General features: G+C 39.9%; 1 protein-coding gene across 3 annotated transcripts in view; it reads right to left on the bottom strand.

The window, feature by feature from the left end:
* Nucleotides 1–446: 446 nt before the first annotated feature.
* SSPN (sarcospan) overlaps nt 447–22,688 on the bottom strand; it is a 60,217-nt gene continuing 37,975 nt past the window's right edge. For all 3 annotated transcript variants that reach the window (XM_067559271.1, XM_067559272.1, XM_067559273.1), the window contains 2 exons: nt 8,639–8,725; nt 447–2,120 (listed from right to left, as the gene is read on the bottom strand). In XM_067559271.1, the coding sequence (XP_067415372.1) occupies nt 1,755–2,120; nt 8,639–8,725 (453 nt within the window). In that variant the 3' untranslated portion in view covers nt 447–1,754. The remainder of the gene's footprint in view (nt 2,121–8,638; nt 8,726–22,688) is intronic.

Here is a 22,688-nt window from a genome sequence, read left to right as displayed (position 1 = left end):
AAATTGGGACTGAAACACATAAATCTGTATGAAAAGTTCCAGAGGGGTAGCCATATTAGTCTGTATACAGCAAAAACAATGAGAGGCCTGTAGCACTTTAAAGACTAACAAATTTAATTTCTGCAGGCATAAGCTTTCATGGGCTGTAACCCACTTCATCAGATGTAAGGAATAGAAATCAGATAGCAGGTATATATATTTACACATATCCGAGGCTAAGGAACAACAATGGGGAAGTCATGTAGGCACTTTTGAAAATGCTACCTCTTATGTTTATTTCCTTTAACCCTGCACAAGTTATAGTCCCTTCCCTTCCTAAAGAAGCTGTTGTACAGTTTTGCTGGCATATGATGACTGTTTTATCCCACCCAAATAGTGGAGTCACTTCAGTGGAGGGTGAGGGATTCCTAGATACATAGGACTGGATTCTCCACTGCCTTCTCCCTTGCCCTTCGTGCAGCTGTGCAAATGAATGTGTGCAAAGTACTACAAAATCAGAAATCTTCATTCACTCACACAAGTTTTATATCTGCTTTGCAGAGGTGCAAGTGACTATACAAGGGGGAAATCAGTAAAGAATCAGACCCATAAACTGTAAAGCACTTTTGGATCCTCATCTTCAGGATACAAACCACTATTTAAATGCAATTTGTGATGAATGATTATCTTCAACACCACTCATTAGGAAATCATTATGCTCTTGTACTCATTAGAATAGATTATGTTCTTTGGACTCTGGCAATATCTACACAGGGGCCCCCTTTTTATTTATGCAGTGATAGAGCTTTCAGGGTTGTTGGCCCAAATCCATCCCTGGTGCAATTCTGTCATCTTCCGAAGAAGTACTCGAAGAAGGAATTTGACCTGTTGCACTTTGAGGAAACAAAACTGGAGTAATTGGGTAAACACCCTTTTTGTATACACTGCTTGTACAATCATGCATGATGCATGATTTCCAAAAGCGACTAGCTAGTTGGGAGCTTCAGTTTTAGGTGTCCAACTTGAGAGACCTTAAATTGATCTTATTTTCAGAAAATGCTGAGCACCACTCTCTGAAAATCAGGTCCTGTTAAGGGATCTCATTAGGTCCTCTTGAAAACCTGGACTATAGTTTATACTGTTACCAGCCATAGAGTCTCATTTGTTGCTGGTCTTAGCTTGCATTTGAAAGGGTCTCAACTTCCTTTGTTGCTCACAGATATACAGTAAATCCCATTAATGCTAATGGGGGTATCCAAGAGACAGTAGACTCCCTAAGCATGACTGGCATAATTTCAGTTAAAACAGTCTGGATCAGATCATCAGCAGGTGTAAATCAGCATAGCTCCACTGAAGTCAATGGAACAAACAAATTGACACCAACCAAGGATCCAGCCCATAGTCTGTTACCATATATAGCTCTGCAGAGGAGTCTCAATAATTATAAAAACTGCTTTTGTCTATGCCTATTAAAGGTGCTCTTTGGAGAATATTTGTACACCTGCATCTTTAGGATTATTGTGATCAATTTAGCAATTCCCACAAGGACCCTTGGCAGTAGTAGCCATAAAAAATTGCTCTAAAAATGACTGAAAAATACAAATATATTCATTAAAAATGTGTGAATTGTCTTCTTTGTCAAAAATCTTATTAACACTCATCTATTTGTGATGTGTATGGTGGTAAGAGCCTGACATTTTGTATTCACTCTCTACAAAACAAAACAAAACAAAACAAAAAGCAAACCAAAAAACAAAAACAAAAACAAAAAAGCCCTATACTTTCTGTTGCTGGATTTCAATACCAGTTAATGAGTGTAACCGAACACCCACATAAAAGACCTGGTATCTGTGTTTCCACATCACAAAGCATGCCAACAAACACACAATGGCTACGATCAGATTAAGAACCATCTGCAGTAGCAGATACAGATTGAAAGTGCCAGTGACACTGCTACAGTCAGATACATCCTGGTAAACGAAGGTCCTACTGAGGGGATCTGAAGTGTCCAGTTTGCACTGGCAAGAGTTGAGGACAGCATCACAGGTAAACTGTGTAATCTGTGAATAACGATGTGCAACAAAAGCCACTGCCAGAACACAGCTAATCAGACTCAGGGCGCTCAGTAGAAAGTACACCAGCTGAAATAAAGCAAAAAAGAAAAACAATCTTTTCCAGCTCCATTGAGAACGGGGCATATATAACCAACACATGCACATACATTTTTCTAGTGAAAGCCTATGTCTGAGGTACATTTTAACGATTTCATCCTCATGAGTTGCAGTAAACAAGTAATTCTGGGTTCTGTGGGTGCTAAAAGCAGTTGCAAATATATCAGCCCTCCAAAGACATATTTCATTTATTTTCATACGAGTGTTGGCATATAATTTTCAGAACAGACCTGTTAAAAATAACATCAAGAAGTCTTAACTTTTTAGGAAGCTGCATGCTTAATGGAGCAGGGTGCCCTTTTCTGGTATCGTTTATGCTGCTTTGACTAGAATTGCAATAGTCACATATTCAGGTGTGGCTCTATTGAAGTCAAGAGAGCCACAGCGATTTACACTAGCGGAGGCGCTAGCTTCAAATATTTAATGACAAGATCTGGTGCTTACAAAAGTGCTGTCATTATGCTGCTAACATAAAGGGGCTCTTAATATTACAGGAACAACTTTGTGCATGCATTTATTCATGGCTATGTTTTGCACACACACAACTCAGACTCATGCATGCAGATTGGACAGCTAGGTGTCTAATAACCTGAGTTTGAACTGCAAGTGCACTTTGCTTGAACTCATCTGAGGTTCCACGTGGAAAATAATGATCATTACAAAACAGGCACATAAACTTATAGGAGTAAATTTATGCCTCCGGCAGAGGCTCCCTTAGAAATCTGTCCCAAGAAGGTGATGGAGAAGAAGATTTCAAAGGCACAAGAGACAGTTAAGTTCCCATTACTCCCTAAGGCTGCCACTTGCATGGAATAAAAAGGATAGAGTTCTTTTTTAGTCCCAGAAGAAACTGTAATTATTTGGAGCCTGGTCCTGCAATCTGCTCCATGTGGATGGATCATTCAGAGCCTCAGTCACTTCAGGTTGCAGGAGTGACACTTTGGTTATTATATGGTGTGGAATTTCCTGACATTTGAGTTCTGGATCTGGCAATTTTTGTATTGCACTCACACTACCTTTTGTGAATATATATTAAAATATAACTCTGTGCATAATCCCAGTATCATTCCTGGTTCTGCTGAGCAGTATGGAGACATTTATTTCTCTTGGCTTCTTACTTATCTGTCAGCAACATGGCATAGTTGGAAATTTGTTATTTTAAATAAAGAAGCTTCTTCTTTTTTTTCTTTTTGTAAACCTCTGCACCATGAGCAAACTATCAATATAAACACATTTTTAATGTCCTTGAAGCTCCAGGTATGTATGTTTTGATAAAATCCATAGTCTGGGTATATTAATCTAAGATTTACAGTGTGAATCAATCTTTCCATACACATGTCAGTTTGGAAAAAAAAATAGTAGGGCTTATAGGAGATTTCAAAGCAGTATATTCCTTCTGTCCCCAAAAATAACTGAATTCAAGATATCTAGATCTTCATTTAGAAGCCATGGCTTCTATTAAGTTTAATGACTTTCCCTGAAGCCTTAATCTGAGGGCAACTTCTAAATGAAGGTGGCTTTTATTAAATTTAATTACATTCCCCCTGCAGCTTTCATGGTAAAGGTGAAGTTACAAAACAAGGGCAGCTTCTATTAAAAACTGCATGGTAAAGGGGCAGCTACTAATTAAGTGCAACCTCTAAACAAAGATATATGGTAATTTATGAACGTGGCAATATTTTAAAAGATGATGCAAACATTTTTAAAGGGAAAAACATGCTTGCAACAGATAAATGCAGTAATGCTGATGTTCATGAGGGGACCAATTTTGCTGTTATCCTAGTGTAAATCTCTGGTAGCCCAATGAACTGAATGCAATGGAGAGTAGAATATGACCTCATTACATGAATTTTTAAGCCTGTATGTACCATGGGTCTACTTCTACATTGATTTGCACTACATGCAGATACCAACATGTATGGAAAATAAGTGTAAAATGGCATTAACTCAATCAATAATCTAGACAGTACATCTTGTATGGTCACATATGTTTGCATCTGAGGTTTCCTTTCAAATGCAAAAGTATCCAGGCAGCCCTTGCAGCAATCAGCTGAGATGTGCAGGAACACACAGAGTCATATGGGGGCATAAGGCAATTTACAGATAGCTATTATCCTCACGTGGTGTTTGCAGAGGAATTTCCTTTGCAAACAGATGAAAATAAACACATTTCTAAATATCAAAGGTGATTCAAAAGAAAATGCTGCCTGGGAAGGAGCACAAGGCAGTGAGTGCAGAAATCCCATCAGCAGACTAATCGCATGACAGACCCAGAGGCAACTCCAAAATTGCAAGTACAACTGCTTAGGGAGTTCTGCCAAGGAGCCAAAATTTGTCCCTGGAAGAACGTTTTTCACAGTTTAAGATATAAAGGCCTTGTGATTGCTATCTAAATAGAAGGAGAAAGGGAGGAATGGGGGAAATGACATATGATGATTAGGTACAGTGAATGGCAGGTCACACACATCCTCCTTTGGGTTCATCATGTAGGAAAAGAAAAGGGTTTAAAATATTTACTGGTAAGAAAATTACATTGTTGTTACATGCCAAGTTAAAAAAAACCCAAACAAACAACTCAGCTAAGATGCATTGTGTCCTGCATGGGAAAATTGTGTACCGTTAAGGATCAAACCAATTGAGTTCCATAGAAATTACTCTAAAAACCAGTAGAATTTAATTGAGAAACCTTTTTACTAGTTAGATTCTTTTTACGAGCTTGGATTCTGAGCCTGTGAAGAGGAGCTAGGGGATGTAAGAACCCTCTTTATACCAGTGCAGGTGGGTCAGGAATGGATGTAGCTCTGCCTCCACCCTCAAGCCGTCATACTCCATGAGCTGGCCAGCCCAATCCTAAATGGTTTCAAACCATCCTACAGAAATCTGTAATCAGGTCTGTTCAAGTCTATTGAGTGGCCCAGAAATTATACAGAAAACTTTCATTTTCCCTTAAGTTTTACAGATCTTTTCAAGAAGGGGTGAATCATCCATTTTTAACCCATTGAAGGAGTGAGGAGGGCAGAAATCCTATCCTTGAATTCTTCTCTGCCTGTCTGAAGAGAAAAACATGAGCTATTGGATTCTCTGAAGTGTGGAGATCTCCATCCGTTTGACAGAGGCACAAGCTATGTTAATATCTATGAGAGTCAATAAAGTGGATTTTTGGGCCCTCTGAACCTGATTCTAGCATCTCCCCTATTAACAGGATCTCAGACTCCAGGTAAGTCTTGTGAGTTACAAAACAAATCAACTGTTAAGAGGGATCAAAACATGGAGGACCATTATGAAGTGATGGAGGGCAAAACTAGTTGTGTCTCCTGCACTGAGTTGGTGATGCTTGCAGTTCAGTGGGTTCTCTCTTCAGATTTTCTAACACTACCTGTGCCTCCTCCCAAATTAGCTTTGGGCTAAGCAAGAGAGCATGAGGCAGCATTTCCATTGTACATCAGCAAGTTTCCACCAGGAGCCTTTTGCTAGAACTGTGCTTTGCAGGGACCACAGTGAGGAGGTCACCATGACTTAGTGTGGCAGCCAATATTGTAGAACTGCTTCAGTCCTTCTTGTATATAGAGATGGGCCTGAACCAAATGTCTGTCTGAACACACCTCAGCTTTTCCTGAACATCAATCGAAGTGAATGCCTACAGCTCCAGCCTTTCTGTAGTGGGCACAACCAAGGAGACAATAAACCTGTATCTGGATCAAGGTCTGAACTTCACAGCTTCAACCCTGCTCTTGAACACTTAATTACGGCATATTGTTGTTCAGAAGTGGCCCTTAATTGGTAGCCAGAACTTCGGAGCTGAAGGGGGCTCTTGGCGGTTCAAATGTGCCCCATGTGAGCAAAGTCAGCACTGGGGCCTCCAGGAGAAAAAGCTCAGCTTTTACTTTGTTAAATAAGTAAGTGTCTAGCCCTTTCCCATGCAAAGACACCACTTCACTATTTCCAGGCTATGAGCAGATGTAGGGTTTCAATAGGATTGAAAGGAATAAGCAGCTGACTCCACCTTGGCAGTCAGAGGCTGATGGAGACCTAGGAATCCTGTCTCTCTCTTGTTTCCCATCCCTCCATGTTATGGAAAACAAGCAAGCTAACTGTGGGGTCTACCTCCAAGATCATTTTGTTGACCTTTCCAGAAACTCTGAGGCCAGTCCTGACTGTTGTGGTGTGATAATGGTGCACAAGATTTAGGCTGGAGGGTCGGAAGTGGTGAGAAGTGGTGATGCAAGTCTGCCCAGAATTGCTATGCCCAGCTCTGCTTGCTCAAATTCTCCACCCTCCAAGGTGGGGATTGAGCTGGCTGCTGCTGCTCGGTCAGGCAGCTGCTGTGTGACAGTGCACCTGCTAGTGCCATGGCCATGGCAGCTGCTGCAAAGGGAACTGCTCTCCTCGTCAGCAACCCTAGTAGTATGTGAGGGACACACAAACACAGAGAAAGAGAGGAGGTGAGATAGGACTATTCCAGTAGTGAGTGGGAGTTCAGCATCTGCTGCAGAGAGTCTTTCTCCCTGCTGGTCCCTGAATTTGAAGAACCAATACTGGAAGGGAGTTTAGAGTCCTGTTCCTCTCAGACCCAACCCTCCACTGCCACATCGGAGAACTGGTCACTCACCTATCTCACAGAGCAAACAGAGTCAGTGGAGACTCTCACACTTCAAAAGGAACTCCTTATCTGACCAAGCACCTTGTGGGCAGACGCTGCAGAACATCTGCCTGCCGCCTCAGTTGATGTTGTGGAGAATCACTAGTAAGGAAGAGAGCCACTTAGAGTAGCCACCACAGAGCACTGGGGAAACCGGTGGGAGGAGAACATTGAGGGTGTGAGTGTTGACTGAGGTAAAGAGAATGGAATTTGATGGATGTGTGTGTGTAGGTATAGCAGGGAATATTAAATTGTTGAGGGGAGGTGGGGGAAGGAGAGTATTTTATATAGGGAATTATATATATATATATATAATGTCAGCCGAGCCAGAACATTTTTGAGGAAGACCTTTGCTTCATTTGGTAGCTCATCACTGGTGACCATCCTCATATCATGTGGGAGCACTTTAAACATGCTTTTTGGCTCTGGAGGTATGGATAGTTCAAGCCATATTCACCATTTTATGTGTAGGGAACAGCACTGGACTTGGTAATATCTCTAAAACTGGAATGTACTTTTTAAGTGCACCTACTGTAACAGCCCAAACTTCACCAAGTACTGTTCCTGTGCAAGTCACAAGGGATGATAGTGATTCAATTCAATAGATGCCCTCCTTATCTGGATGTCAAGCTCTAGTTAATGCTGCAGGGTAAGCAATAAAAGGCTTGATCTGGCAATCCTTACTTATACAAGTATTCCATTGGCTTAAGAGAGATTGAACCTTTACTTGCATGAGTAAAGGTTGCAGGAATGGGTCCTAAATGTAATTGTTCTTTCCCACCCACTCCCGTTTTCCTTTGTAAACATAGAGGAAGATTTTCAAAGGCACAAAGGGCATTTAGGTACCTAATTTTCAGTGGAAATTGGGTGTCTAACTCCCGTGTCTTTGTAAATCTTCTCCTTGAATTTTATTCATTTTTTTTCCATGTAACTCTTTCACTTGTTATTATATTGATGTTGAATAATAAGAGCCTTAGAAAGAAAAGTAATCTGGAGAAATGATGCTACAAGATTCCCACTGGAAAAAGAAATGTTGGTGTTTCTCAGAGTGAAATTCATCCCCATGCAGAGGGTCAACGCAAGGCCAATGAACTCCATAAATGCCAGGTAAGTACTGTTTTGAGAACTTAAATGGGACATCAGTGATGCATAGTCCTTGTGCTGTTTCTATGCACAGGAGTGTTTTCCTCTTTGGAACACTGACTACATGTCTGTGATACCTGACACAATATGAAGCAAGACTACATAGTTTAGATGGTTTTCCTATATACCTTTGGGATGTGGGTGAGCAAGCAGGCATCTTCCCCAAGCCTTTTAACTTGTGCATGTACCGCAGTCAGCATCTAATTTTATGGTAAGGGGGAAACTCCACAAGAGACGGGACTTGAACTCAATCATAAAATGCCAGAAATAGATACAGTAAAGCCCTATTTATCTGAACTCCTTTAATGTGAAATTGCTTCTTATCCTGATATTTGTGATGTCTCCCCTACCCAATAATCCCCTCATTTTCCGAACACTTGATTCTCTGTTTATCCAAATGTCCTTGACATTCCCAAAAATGTTGCAGATAAAATGGACTCTGACTTTAGTTTCAGATATTTATCATCACGTGTCTTGACCTAGAATTCCTCTTTTATTCAGACTGAAGATAGATATGTATGCAGGATATAGTATAAATCCTACTAAGCATTTGTTTGATTGCTGGTATTTTCCAGACTGTCAATCTAAGGGTTACATTTTTGCAAATTTCAAGCGCAATCTGGCTTTCTTTTATATGAGAAATTACACAGTACAGCAGCTTCTGATTATATATATGGGAAGATAAAAAAAATAAATGACACTGTACCTTTATGGCAAACTGGAAACATGTCTTCTCCTCAGGCTGATATGAAACACAAAGCATAACCATTCCCACTAAGGCCACCACACAGACCTGCAAAGGAGGAGATTTAAAGGGACAATGTCGAGATAAAAATCTTATATTTCCAAACAAAAATGTCCTACCTGTGTTACCAGCACCTTACATTTTTAAGCATATTTTATTTTAATAATGTATCTATGGCACTTTTATGGCCCCTATTGCCATAGTATCTCAGTGTCTCTCAATCTTACATCCCTGTGAGGGGTGTTTATCCTCACAACACCCCTGTGAGGTAGGGCCCTGCTATTATGTCCATTTTACAGATGGGAACTCAGGCACAGAGAGGCTAAGTGACTTGCTCAAGGTCACAAAGGAAGTGTGTGAATGAGAAGGTCTTGCAAGACCAAGGCTGGAACTCTGCCCACTGGGCCATGCTTCCTCTTTAAATTTAGCCCTAGGTTTTCAAATGTGAAAGCTTACAGTTAGCCCCCTCAATTAATATTAAGGCACTCACCGCTCCAACTGGAGTCAATGGGAGTTGCTGGGCTCAGCATTTTTGACAATCAGGGCTCTTATTTAGCTGGCTAACTATTTAGGGCCCAACTTTAGGCACTAAAGTTTGGAAGCCCTGGCCATAATTGATATTGCTTCATTTACGCTTGTTTACATTTTGCACTCCATTCAGCTAATACAGTAAAACTAGATGGTTTATTTGTAAAATTTAACCCAACAGAACAGTTATACCCCAAAAAAGGAGATGTGCCAGAGACTCCATCAAGCCTACCAGGGACTTGGCTATTGCTATCGATTTTACATGGAAAGTGCTCAAATACTAGAAGGATGGACGGATAGATAGATAGTAATTTTTGGGATAGAATTCTGAGAAGCCCTGTGTAGGTAGAGAAGAGAGCACACAGGACCCAGGCAAAAATTTTGCTCCTGTTACTCCAGAAATTCGACGTAGGCCAGCCAGTGTGCCCAGTGAAACTCCAGACACATAATTGGGGTAGACAGTAGAGTTAGGGCATAGCAAAGTCACCATGTTCCTTGTACATCTGCTACTAGCAGGTGCAGATGAGCATGAGTGGCTTGTTTCTGAAGCATCAGTTGCTTAGTGCACTCCCTGATGTCCCATGAGCATTATTTCTTCTGCCTTCACAGGCAGAAAGGCTCAGAAAAACCTTCAGCGAGGATTGCTATGTGCATCTTGGCTAGAACTGTTCAACTGCGTAGCTTATCAGGTCTCATCTCACCCAAAGCCCACCTGAGCACTTGTTTTGGCAGTGTGATGTAACTGTTCTTCTCTCTTCCTCGGAGGCCAGCATTCAGACCTGTACATCATCATGGCTGGCCTAATCATGCTGTTACACACTTGCTTTTAGTTTACTTGGCATATTCTTATCACAGAGAGTTCCTGTCAACTCCCTCCATTTAAACAGAGCGCTTTTCATTTGGCTTATAACATCCACAACCACATTCCCGTCATGGCGCTCCACTGAACTGAGGTATTTAAATTGTTGCACAGACTTTAACTATACAACATTTAGCTTTATTGGCTTCTTGTTGTCCCTTTTAATGAAGCCTCACATGTATTCTGTTTTTTGTCAGCTGATTCATAAGCCATTGACTTCTAATGCAGCCCTCCATAGTTCAGTGCCCCTTTCCAGTTTGTATTTATCTTCATGGCACAAAAATATAATTGGCAAAAAGCATGGTGCATGGAACCTTTCCTCTAGTCTTCTGCATCAAGGTGTCTGTTACAATCATAAATAGGAATGGGCTTAAGGCTGATCCTTCATGTAAGCCTTCCTTTACACTGAATGACTCACTGTAGCCACAGCTGCTTCTCACTACTATTGTGGTACCTTCATACAAGTTCACGATAGTCTGAACAGATGTGCCTGGCGGACTGCGTGACATAACAATTCCCTAGGAACTCTGTCATAAGCCTTCTTTAAATCCACAACACTAAGTGCAATTCTTTGTGTTTCTCCAGCCATATTTGGGCTGCAAACACTGCATCCATTGTTGACCTTTCTGGCATAAACTCAAATTGGTTGTTGCTTACTTAATGCTTAGCTCTTCCTGACGTCTTTTCTCAATAATTCTCTCCAGCCATTTCATCATCTGACTCATTTACTTAATGGGTCAGTAATTACTATATTCAGGCACATCTCCTATATGCTTGAAGATAGGGACCAATGTGCTCTTCCTCCATTCGTTGGGTATTTTTCCAGGATGGAGAATTAAGCAGAAAAAGTCCACCATCACTAGCACTCCTTCATGGCCTAATGCTTTAAGTGCCTCAATTGGGATGCTATCTGATCCCACTGCCTTACCCCATTTCATCATCTTTAGTGTTGTCTGAGTCTCCATCATCGTGATAGGTCTTGTGAGGCTGTTGCTTAAGCATACTTCCCTCAATGGTTTCTTCTTGTTCTGCTACTGACAGTCTCTGACAGACTTCACAGTTCCCAAGTCCTCTGTTCTTCTTTGCCTGACCTTGGTTAATCTATATATTCCTTTTTCTCCTTTCTTCATTAGTAGTCCTGCTTATAAGGCTTTAAATGCCTGACCTTTATCTTCTGCAGCTGCTGTTTTTGGCATTTTCTTTACCAGCTTGTATTTCTCAGAACTTCCCACCATTCTTATTTTCTGCCATCATTTAAATCTTTCCTTCTTCTTCTTTACTGCCTCCTGCACATTGTTGGACCACCGCCACAGCTCATGGCCAAGAAGTTTCCTTTTTTTTCATCTGGCCATGGGCAGCATGTGCACTTTCAGTGATATGTTTGGACATTTTTCCCCAAACCTCATCAGTTTGGTCTTTGTCCAATCTCCATAAAACCTCATCCTTAAATCTCTAACTAACTTCCTTATCTGTGAGCCTCCACCACTTTATTCTTTCTTTCACAACTCCTCTTTTGTCCCCCACTAGGCATTTCATGCAGAAGTCCATTAGAAGCAAATCTATGTTGCTCTGCAATCTGCTCTCCTGGGATCACTTTACAGTCTCACATGTTTTAGATCTCTTCCTCTTGTCAGGCAGTAATTGATCTGGGACCCATTGGGACAGCACTTGTACATAATTAAGTGTTCCTCCTTCTTTACAAAGTATATATTGGCAACAATCAGGCCAGGGGCACTGGCTAACTCTAAGATATTCTACCAACTTCATTTCTGGTTCCAAAGCCATATCTTCTGTGACAATCATTGTAGCCCTCACTGTGGTCTCCTAAATGTCCATTGAAATATGCTCTGATTATCAAGTACTCAGCTTATGGTACTTCACTTATCACTTGGTCCAGCACTATCTGGAATTCCTCCTTTTACTCAACCGTACAACCTGCATATGTATCTGCATGTAACATTAAATATTTGTTTTCTGTTCAATGCCATTCTAACTTCCATTAGCTGGTCACTTTTTCTTTGCACGTCCTTATCCTGTAATATTTCTGCTTTGATTATTCCTGCTCTCTTCCTTCTGGTTACTGAGCCATGACACATTATCTAGATGTTCATGGATTTTAACCCCTTCCGTTTTGTCTCTTGTATACAAGCACCATGCACTCTCCTTTTCAACAGCTCAGCAACTTCTCTAGATTTGCCATTGTTCCCACATTAAGGGAAACCAAACATAGTTCATAAGCTCATTCCTTTAGCCACATGTACCCAGAATGTGGTAAGCTTTTCCCATTTTCCACAGCAGTTGGGCAAAACAGTCACATATCACTTCTGGAGGATGCCCTAGCATTGTACTCCCTGAAGATGAAGACCATAGAGCATGTGTGATTGCCACATATTTTCCAAACTGGCTGGCCCGGCCCAATATTCTTGTTTGCAATTGGACTCCCTTCTCATAGGTGGAATGCTTACTACAGCTAACGAGCCCAGTCTGTCTGGAGCAACTTAGTTATAAGGCTGGTGTACAGTGCCTTTCAACCCGCACTTTCAGTTAAGAACACCTCCACTACGAGAAGGCAAGCAATAGGAGTTTAGCTATCAGATTCTATATAATTACACTGGCTGCATGAGGAATTTCCTAAGGAGTGAGAGCTCATCCTCAAAACCACCTTGAATGTGACAGTTCTTTAGTCTGCACCAATTTAACTAACTTCAGTTAAATCAGAGCTTCTTTGCATGTAAACAATCCCTAAGTCCTCTCCGATTTGTGTTTACATTTTGTTTTTAGTTTCACCTGCATGAGCCATTGCTGTTGTGTTTGGGTTTCTAGCAATGCAGCAGAAAACTAGTTTTACTCATTAGAGTATCTTGGACAATATTTACAGGCCAGATCTTGAGAGATGTTGGTTACCTGCAACTCCAACTGATTTCAGTGGGCTTTTTATCAGGCCCTATGTGAGGGTAGAATTTGATCAGTGATCTCCAGGGTAAGTTTCTATTTATATCACAAGTAACCACTCTAATCGCTCATAAAGGATGGTTCAGGCTTGAAGGGATAAGATCATGAATCTAAACACCACCTATTCTGTGTGTTATAAGAGCTTTGTGGGGAGTTTTTTAATGTCATTAGCAAAGGCTGCAGGGTTAAATAATAGTAGGAAACATTTCCTGCATGCATGAATGGGTTAGAGCAGAGGCTTTCAAACTTTTCATAGTGTGGACTACATCGTAACAAAGCGCACATCTCTCTTCCTATCTGTGATTACATTTCAGCTCTGCAATGACAGTAATTGCTCATGCAGAACAGGAACAGAAAAGTATGTCATTGTCTTTAGTATCAGGATTAGTATTATTTATTTGCAGTAACACTTACTGCATGCTAGGTACTTTTTAGCTACTTATGAAGGTCAGTCCTTGCTCCAAACTCAGAATCTAATGTAACGAGTATTCTGCCCTCTTTTGACTAGAATTAATTATACTGTCTGCTTTTGCTCTTCAGGGTGGGCTTAACCCTATGAGGTATTCAGCATTCCTGTGTGGTGATTAAAGGTCCTCAACTTCAATGTGACTTCACTTAGCACCGCACTGGAGAGCCCAGGATCCTGCATGATCCAAAGCCAGAACCATGTGACCAGCCAACTCTCCATGAAGAAGTCTCCATCTATAGAAAACTCTCCATCTATAGAAAAATCAATGGTCTACAAATATGTATTGGAAAAAATTTCACAGTACTCACACATTAATCATATCAGTAAATGAAAGCAGGGGAAAAGAGAAGATATTTTTAAAAGCTTTACTTCTGTCTAACAGACTAAATACCATGAAAAATGCACTTCCAATGCTTCTCCGTGTTCTTGGTACATCCTTAGTGGAGTTCCGATGTTCCAAAGTTAACCCTTTTACTTCGGATGTTCATTGAAGCCTCTGTGCTCAGGAAGAATACAATGGCATTCTTTGGCATACCAACGTTCAAATCCCCCCATTTGGCACCTCAGCACAGCGGATGGAGAGGTCACCAGCAACCATGGGATTAAAATTGTCGTTTGTTAAATTCCTACCAACAAAAAAGTCCTCCAAAAAGGTAATATTTGCAGCATTTCACATGCTCAGTATTGTCTGAACTGCAGTGAATGATCTTTTAGATCTAGAAAACCACTGTAACTAAGAGCCTGACCCAAGGTCTAATGAACTACATTACTTCCATGAACTTTGGATCTGGTCCCAACAGACTGAATGATTTCAACTGATCAGGTTTTCCGCCTAACTTCTAAATAAATGTTTAAAATAATCTGATTCTGAAAGCTTTGAATAAGAAATGTTCTATGTTGGTTTATGAAATTCCCACTACTGAGGTTGGCTCTTGTCAATCTGTGATCCCATCTTGTGACTTCCTTTAATGTTCTCATTCAGTCTCATTTGATTTGGTGGAGCCTACTGCAAATTCTTTGTGTATCTTGTTTTTGTTTGTTTGGATAAAAAATGATGTGGGGGGAAAAAAGCTAAGGTCACTGGTGAGCAAGCAGTGGGACTATGAAACAGTAGACCAAAGTTCATTCTCACCTTCCAAATTAGCAGGACCACAGAGATGCAATAGTCCTAACTGCCAGGAGAAAAACAGGGGGAGTTGATTCACTCCACAAACTATGCTTGTATATCAAGGTGGGTGTTATGGCCCCAACTCTGCAATGAAATGCATGCAGGTAAATCCCAGTGCCTGCCTCATGGGGATTTGCACAGGCACACAGGGCCCAAGCATAATTTTTTCAGGCCCAGTACAAACTTGTAACACAGGCCCCCTCCCACACACATACCACAATCTCTTATCCCATACATACAGTCTCATGAGCCATGAAAAAAGTATGAATTCTGAAATTACTGTTACATATTCTACATTTCTGAAAAATGCCCCCCTTTGCTATTTTTGTTTAACATAACACCCAGCCTGAGAGTCCTACAAGTTTGCTGACTATTTTGTAACTTTTTGGTCATTATAAAGGTATTATATCCTGTCAATGTCTTCATTTTGTTCATCTGCTTCCCTAGTTAGTATATTGCCTGACCGCAGAAAGGCTTTGTCTGATTTGAAAAACTGCAGGATAGATTGATGTCTTTTAGCTTCTTTTAGTTCCTTACGTTTCTGGCTGCCTGATTTGTATTTATAGCCACCACCAGACAAGGCAGTCTGGGATGTGTGTGTGTGACTGTGAGTGAATTAGACACTTACTCACATGTATTTTGGACCTACAAATCCTACCAGGACTGGGCTCCCCAGGCCTCCAGGCCCTGGTAAAGTGTACCCTCCCTGCCATGTGGGGGCCCTACAGGCACAGCAGCTTGCCTGCATGCATCTCTTTGTAGGAGTGGGGCCTAGTACAGCGAGGCCAGATCCCTTGGATAATCTTACATCAGATCTGTATGACCCCATATGGTATATAAGACCAGGACAGTAAAGAGCTTAAGTCTGAGTGCAGACAGAAGGAATTGTTATAGACCCTGTCCAGATTGGGGGAGGGGGGGAGTATGTTTAAACACGCACACACACACGCTAACATGTTTTAATATGTGCATTTTTAAACACCACTGAGCATCAAGGTGTTTAATGCCTTTAGAAACAAGTTGGCTGGATGTGGTTAACTCTGGTGGGTTATATGAGACCAGTTAACATGTTTTCCAAGGGTGTTAAATCCTGCCTATACTAGTTTCTGAGTAGTATTCCTTACCTGCCTTACTAATAGCACCTTGATTATTAAAAATGGATCAAAGTTAAGAATCTGAAGGCCCATTCCTCCTCCCACTAAAAATCAATGGGAAAACCCACATTGACTATAATGGGAACATGACTGGGCTCTAAGGTACTTGTTTATTTAATCTTATTTGTTTATTTTAGGGGGATTCTCTCTGCTTTCCCAGTGAAACAAGACTGGTGGTTTTTACTTCCTCTGGGCCAAATCCTCAGCTCATGTAAATTGGCATAGCTCCAGGGAAGTCAATGGAACTGCACTGGCCTATACCAGCTGGACCTCTGTTAGTAGTTTTACAACCTGGTTTTCACACATTATTGCAATGTTATTATTTTGTGGGGGGTGGTTCCAACACTGCGGGGGGTGTTCTGAATTGGAAAAAAAAAAATCCAAGAATTTTTAAAATGGTATTAAATGAAAACATTTCTGTCTATATTTTAATAGGAAATCAAATAATACCAACGGTCCTTTCATCAATTTCCTTTTAGGAGAACAGTATCTCTGAATACACCATTAGTGGTGTCCCTCCAGAACCTGTGTGAAACAACAGATTTGCCTGTAAAGTTTTATTTCATGTCATTTCTGTAAGACATGGTTAGGCAGTATTGCCTGAGAACATTTCTAAAGAAAGCGTCAGTGTTATTTACTTCTTTCTATGTCATGTGTATTTATGTTCTGGTCCTATGACTCGCACACAGCCTCTAATTTATTTGTTTTCTTCTTTTTATTGTTGACAGCAATAATTGACAGAGTTGTCGCCGGGGATGGGGTGGGGGAAAGAAGGGGGACCCTTTCTTGGCACGATAGCCCTGACTCTGCTCTCACTTATGCAGGTGTAAATTTAGCTCAGCTCAGCACAAGCCAACAGGATTACATCAGTTTGAAACTAGTGCAACTGAGAGCAGAACCAGGCTCTGGTTCTATTTAACAGGATATCTAATGATGAGTTAGGATTCTTTTACAATAAATCAAGTCCTAAAGAAATAGGAGCTCATCCAAATCCCATTGAAGTCAGTAGCAAAAAACCTACTGGCTTTAACAGCAGCAGGATCTGGCCCATCTTACTAAATCTTTCAGTCTGAAAAGTATCATTCAAAAGAATTTCCATCCTGCATACACTTTATAGGGTTCCTCTGGGATTTAAATAATATACTAAAAGGATAGTTGGAGAATCACTGTTAATAGGTATTTATAAAGGATTACATCAGGTCAGGTTTCAGGCAGGGTTTGAACAGGATATTTTAGAAGGCTTAAGTATTATTTTTTAAAATAACAATAGTACATTATTTCTATTAACCACAGCTACGAAGAAGGGAGAGCTGGCAGGCACCTAATACTCATTGTTTCTGTGTGAGTGATGGTAAACATAATAACTCCTGCCCAAAAACAGATTATTGGGGATTACAACAAATATTTAGTTTACAATTCAGTTCTTTAAAAGTAGACTGTCTCTTTGAAGCAAACTTGAGTACAGAGTAGCTATAAAGAAAACAATTTACGTTTCTTTTTATGTGTTATTAAAAGATCCGTTTTTAATTATACCCATAAAGTGTAATAGAATAAACTATAAACATCTTTTGGTAAATATTCTTAAGGACTCCTTAAGTGACTATGTTCTAGCAGGGGTGTTTTGGCTGCTGTCAATGTTGATTATAAAATAGTATAAGGCAATCCTGCATTCTAACAGTTCAATAACCATTGCAATATCCCATCATGAAACATAGGCTTCCCATGCCTTATTGACTAAATATATAATGTAAGATGCAATGTAACTAGCCTTAGCACTTGGTTGCCATCAATCAATATGCATTTGTTTCACAAATAAAACAGATTCCATAAAATTATGGAATAGCAGTTAGGAGTTATGAGAGCTGATTTAATTATCTGACTAACTAACAATAAGCACTTCAACCCTGTGCATATTCCAATCTGAGTTTATTTCAAGTTCCTTTTTCAGAATTTTCCGAGTGAGCTAACACCCTTTCATTCAACCATCTATTCAACGAGGAGTGTATCCAACGAAGGTGTTTAAATTTAAAAAAAAGTGCTGCCTAGAAAAATATCTGGATGTGGTACAGATATACTTACAAAAGTTACAGATTTAATTAATACCTCCTTTGACATATCAAACAGTTCATACACCACTGAAAAATATTTACTAGAACTGGTTGAAAAACTAAAAAAAAAAAATTGTGGAAAATGTCAATGTTCTTTTCATTTAGCAGGGTTTGAAATTGATCCATTTTTAGTTGTTTTTTAATCAAAGTTTTTTTTGTTTTTTTTTTTAAACAAAACAAATATCAAAATAGTTATTGAAATTGTTTGTTTACCTAAAACAGGGTTAGAACCTGTCACCATTGAAGTTAATAGTCTTTTTAAAATAAAAATTAAGTTAACAAATTTAATATTTGCAGACATAAGCTTTCGAGAGACTTCAGCTCTCTTCTTCAGATGCAGTAATACAGAAAATAGGTAACACAAAGGCATCTTATAGATATCCAGGTGCATTGAGAACAATGGGGGAGTGGAGTCCGGTACTTAAGACCTAATGATGACCATTGAGTAGGAGGTGAGAATGGGTGAGCAAAGTAATTTACCTTCGGTAGTGAGATAGCCACTCCGCTCACCCAATCTCACTACCGAAGGTAAATTACTTTGCTCACCCATTCTCACCTCCTACTCAATGGAGGTTCCACAAGGTTCCACAAGAGGTTCCACAAGAGTCCACAAAGGTCCAGAACATTCTAGGAGGTTAGTGAAAAATGAATCCACATACAGAACACCTGAAACATTCTACGTCAAACATTCTATTTTCCCTTTTGTCACTAACAACATAAACAGCATCCTGAGCCCGGCACCCCCAAAACCCAGCACCCCAGGCAGTTGCTTGTGTCACCTGCCCCTAAATCCGACCCTGACTGGAGAACTTGTCCCTGATTGGGGCCTAAAGGCACTACCACAAAACAAACATTAAGTAGTAATAATAATATTACAGTGGGGGCAAACTACAAATACCCAGTTTATGTATGCAGGGTAGATTCCATCAAAGTATGCAAGATGCAACTCTTTACATAGCTTAGTCATCTAAAAAGTGGAACTAAAGCAGTTTTTAAAAAGTCATTCCTCCAACCTGCCACTGCAGAAATCCCAGCAACACCAACTTCAGTTTTGAAGCTCACTGCCAAAATAAAGGTACACGCTGAACATCCACACTTGTCTTCAAAGGACAAAGGCGGATTGTTTTCCAAAAGCAAAACCAGACTGGAAGCAGCAGAAGCACAAACATCCTCCTGCTCTACATGACTAATTTGAATCCCTCAAACCTATTACACTCATTGAACTAACCGTGACAACTAATAGTGAGAAAAATACTGTCTCCAAAAGCAAAAAAATACCACACATAATCCACTTATTCGGTATGGGCCAAATCCAGAGGATTTTATTTAGACAGAAGTCCAATGGAAATCATTAGTGTTTTTCCTAAGTAAGGCCTACAGGGATATGCTCTCCCTAGCCAATCAGCCTTATTTTAAGTTGCTTGTAACTTTTTCATACATTATCACACCAGGTCTCAGCACAAAGATGTATGATAGATAGCAGAATACAGTCTGGTAATGATTAAGATGTTGATGTAATATACATAATTGGGGGAAATATGAACATGTCAGAAACAAATTGCAGTTGTGGTTTGCATTAGTTATTGTCACACTCTGATGTATTAATATGGTTTGCTTTATTCCAACAGCTGTCAAAACCATGGATTGCTCTAATTTCCCCTTGTTTCTACCTAATACATTATGAATGGATTTTTGGTGGTGTTGCAATGTCAGCCAAAATGTGGCCCTAAAAATAGTCAAATGATGTATATTTGCCTTTCAAGAATTTCCTACACATTTTGGGAGACGTATCATGCTGAGTTGGGAGAGGCAAGGGAGCTGAAAATGTCCAAAAAGAGATTGAGAAAGAGGGGAAAATCTGGTTCAAATAAGCATCTTGGACCTTAGCCCAAAACATTTCTGGAAACACTTATGTAGGTGATTAATTTTACTTATCTGCTCTATTATATGGTCTGATTAGCAGGAATCTTAGGAAATAACCCTTGTGGTCAAAAGAGTAAACAGAGTGAAAAGCAACACATTTGTAACTGGTGGAACTCATGGACACATGATATCATTGAGGCCAAGAGGATTATACGTTTTTATGGATAATGAGAACATCCAGAAAGTTACATTAAACAGAATGCAGCTTTTTAGCAGGAATATATTCCCTGAAGCTTGAGGGCTTAAGCCAACCCCAAATAGATGATGTTAAGAAAAAGCTTTCCTTATGAGCAAGTTATTCCATAATTACCCACTGCAAGTCACCTCACACTATATTAGATAATGCATCTTTCTTTGAAGCATCTGTTACTGTCCACCATCAGAAAGGGGATACTTGACTTCAGGGGACTACTGGTCTGATCAGATATGGCAATGATAATGTTCTCATCCACATATTTATGGAAATCATGCTATCCACAACCATGTCTTAACAATCCTACTGGACAAGGCCATTGACACACGGGGCCAAACACTGCTCTTGGTTATGCTAGAGCACAGCTGGATCATCTCCAGTGAAATCTGCATACCAGTTTTACACAAATATAACAGAGAGCAGAATTTCAGTTCATTCTTTTGGGATTTGGGGGAGAAAAGTGGGTACCCCATGAAGCTTTAATTAATATGACCAGATCTTACCAGATCCTTTACAAAGGACCGCTAATTTGGGTAAAAGAAGTCAGATTGCCAAAAGTATTAAGTACGCTTCAAGAATTTCCTGATTGATTTCCCCTGAGGGATGAAGTCAGTCTAGTTCTATAGAAATTAATCTAAAAAAGCCAATCCCTATTACTAATATTTAACGTGTATACAGTGGTTACACCTAAAGGCCATAACCAGCTAGATGCTGTAAAAACATGATAAATGATAGTCCCTGTCCCAGCTATAGTATCACAAACTTCTTTCTAAAAGTGTTTTTTTTAAACTGTCCACTAGGTCCCTAGGCCAGGTATATACATTTTCTATTAAATTCTATAGGATGATTAAAAAAAAAAACAAACAAACCCCAAAACCCTAGAGAAAAGTTATTAAGTTATAGAGCACTTTTCTATACTTATCTTCTGTGCATTAGATCTGTTACCCAGCAATGAGGTGGTTATATCTTCCAATTTAAGATTAAAATTTCCAGTCAACTGTATAGGCTCACAACATTATGTAGATATTAAAACCTGCAACCATAAAAGTATTCTGTAGCAACTTACATTTGAGTTTCTGAGGGGCAGGTTGGAGTCTTTTCACATTGCTCAGAAAAGTTAAATGTTGATGCAGATATCCTTGAATCTTTAAATGATAAATTTTAACCATACTGGGACCATATAAAGCTTTAACGGAAGATATTGTGGCATGATACAGATGCACCACATCTGTGAATGTGTGGCATGCATACTTAGGATTGTCAAAGAATACACTAGGGATGGGTTAACCAGAGTGAACAAAAGAAAAATCTAACTGAAATTTTTGCACAGACAAAACCTAAATCAGAAACTCTGAAGATTTGGAAAAGGTTTTTAATTTTCTGTTTCAGTTCCAGGTTCCAGCTGAATTAGGAGTGCAAAAACACGGGTCACCACTAAGTCACTGTTGGCCCAGTTACCACACAGAGGTACTGAGCAGAGAAGCTCAAAACCAATTCAAAACAATGACAAAAAGTTTCGTTATCCATTTCAGTTTTAAAAATAGGATAACATTTTCATAAAAAATGCCCACTGTTTTTTTCCCCCCTCTCAGCTCTAGTATTGAGAGGTGACAGCTATTTCCAATATAAGCAGATGCTGTGGTTACTCAGATACCAGCAGTTACCATGCACTGGTAAGTACTGTCTTTTTAATGGCAATCACTGTGCTATGAGGAATACAGCACTTCTGATATTTCCAGACCTAACTAGAGTACTAGAAATCCCAGAAGAGTCTCTTTCACAAAATGTGCCCCATTTTGCACAGTCCAGAGGTTCAAGTAGTTTGGAGATGTTTAATTAAATAGCCAAACTTTTGGGTGTTTGTCTGAAGCAACCTCCCAAAATGTTTGATGTTCACCATGACCAATTAAGGATGGCCTGTATAAAAATAAATGGATGCCTGTATGACACGACTTCCATTAGCTGCCTTGATGGTGCCAGTTTTTAACTGTCATTTTTTATTAAAGGGTAGGGCTGTCAATTAATTGTAGTTAACTCAAGCAATTAATTTGTTTTGAGTTAACTTGATTTAAAAAATTAATTGCGATTAATTGCAGTTTTCATTGGCACTGTTAAACAATATCAGAATATCAGTTTAAATTTATTATAAAAATTTGTGGATGTTTTTCTACATTTTAAATATATTGATTTCAACATACACAGAACACAAAGTGTACAGTGCTCACTTTATATATACAGGTAATGCATGACAGGAAGCCACATCCACAACTGCTGCTAGAATAGGTGTCCATGGCAACAACAAACCAGCCCATCCCCAAAAACCAGCATGGATCCAGGGCTGAGCAGAAAGTGACTCTCTTAGAATCATAGAGTTGGAAGGGACCTCAGGAGGTCATCTAGTCCAACCCCCTGCTCAGAGGAGGACTAACCTCAGCTATATCATCCCAGCCAGGACTTTGTCAAGCCGCAGATTAAAAACCTCTAAAGATGGAGATTCCACCACCTCCCTAGGTAACCCATTCCAGTGCTTCACCACCCTCCTAGTGAAAAACTTTTTCCTAATGTCCAACCTAGACCTCCCCCCCTGCAACTTGAAACCGTTGCTCCTTGTTCTGTCATCTGCCACCACCGAGAACAGCCTAGCCCCATCCTCCCTG

This window comes from Emydura macquarii, unplaced genomic scaffold (genome assembly GCF_026122565.2).
Source record: "Emydura macquarii macquarii isolate MOO-44397 ecotype Brisbane River unplaced genomic scaffold, CSIRO-AGI_Emac_v2 contig_2205, whole genome shotgun sequence".
Taxonomy (NCBI): domain Eukaryota; kingdom Metazoa; phylum Chordata; order Testudines; family Chelidae; genus Emydura; species Emydura macquarii.
The sequence above is the reverse complement of the archived record's forward strand: the minus strand, read 5'-3'. Positions and strand labels throughout refer to the sequence as shown.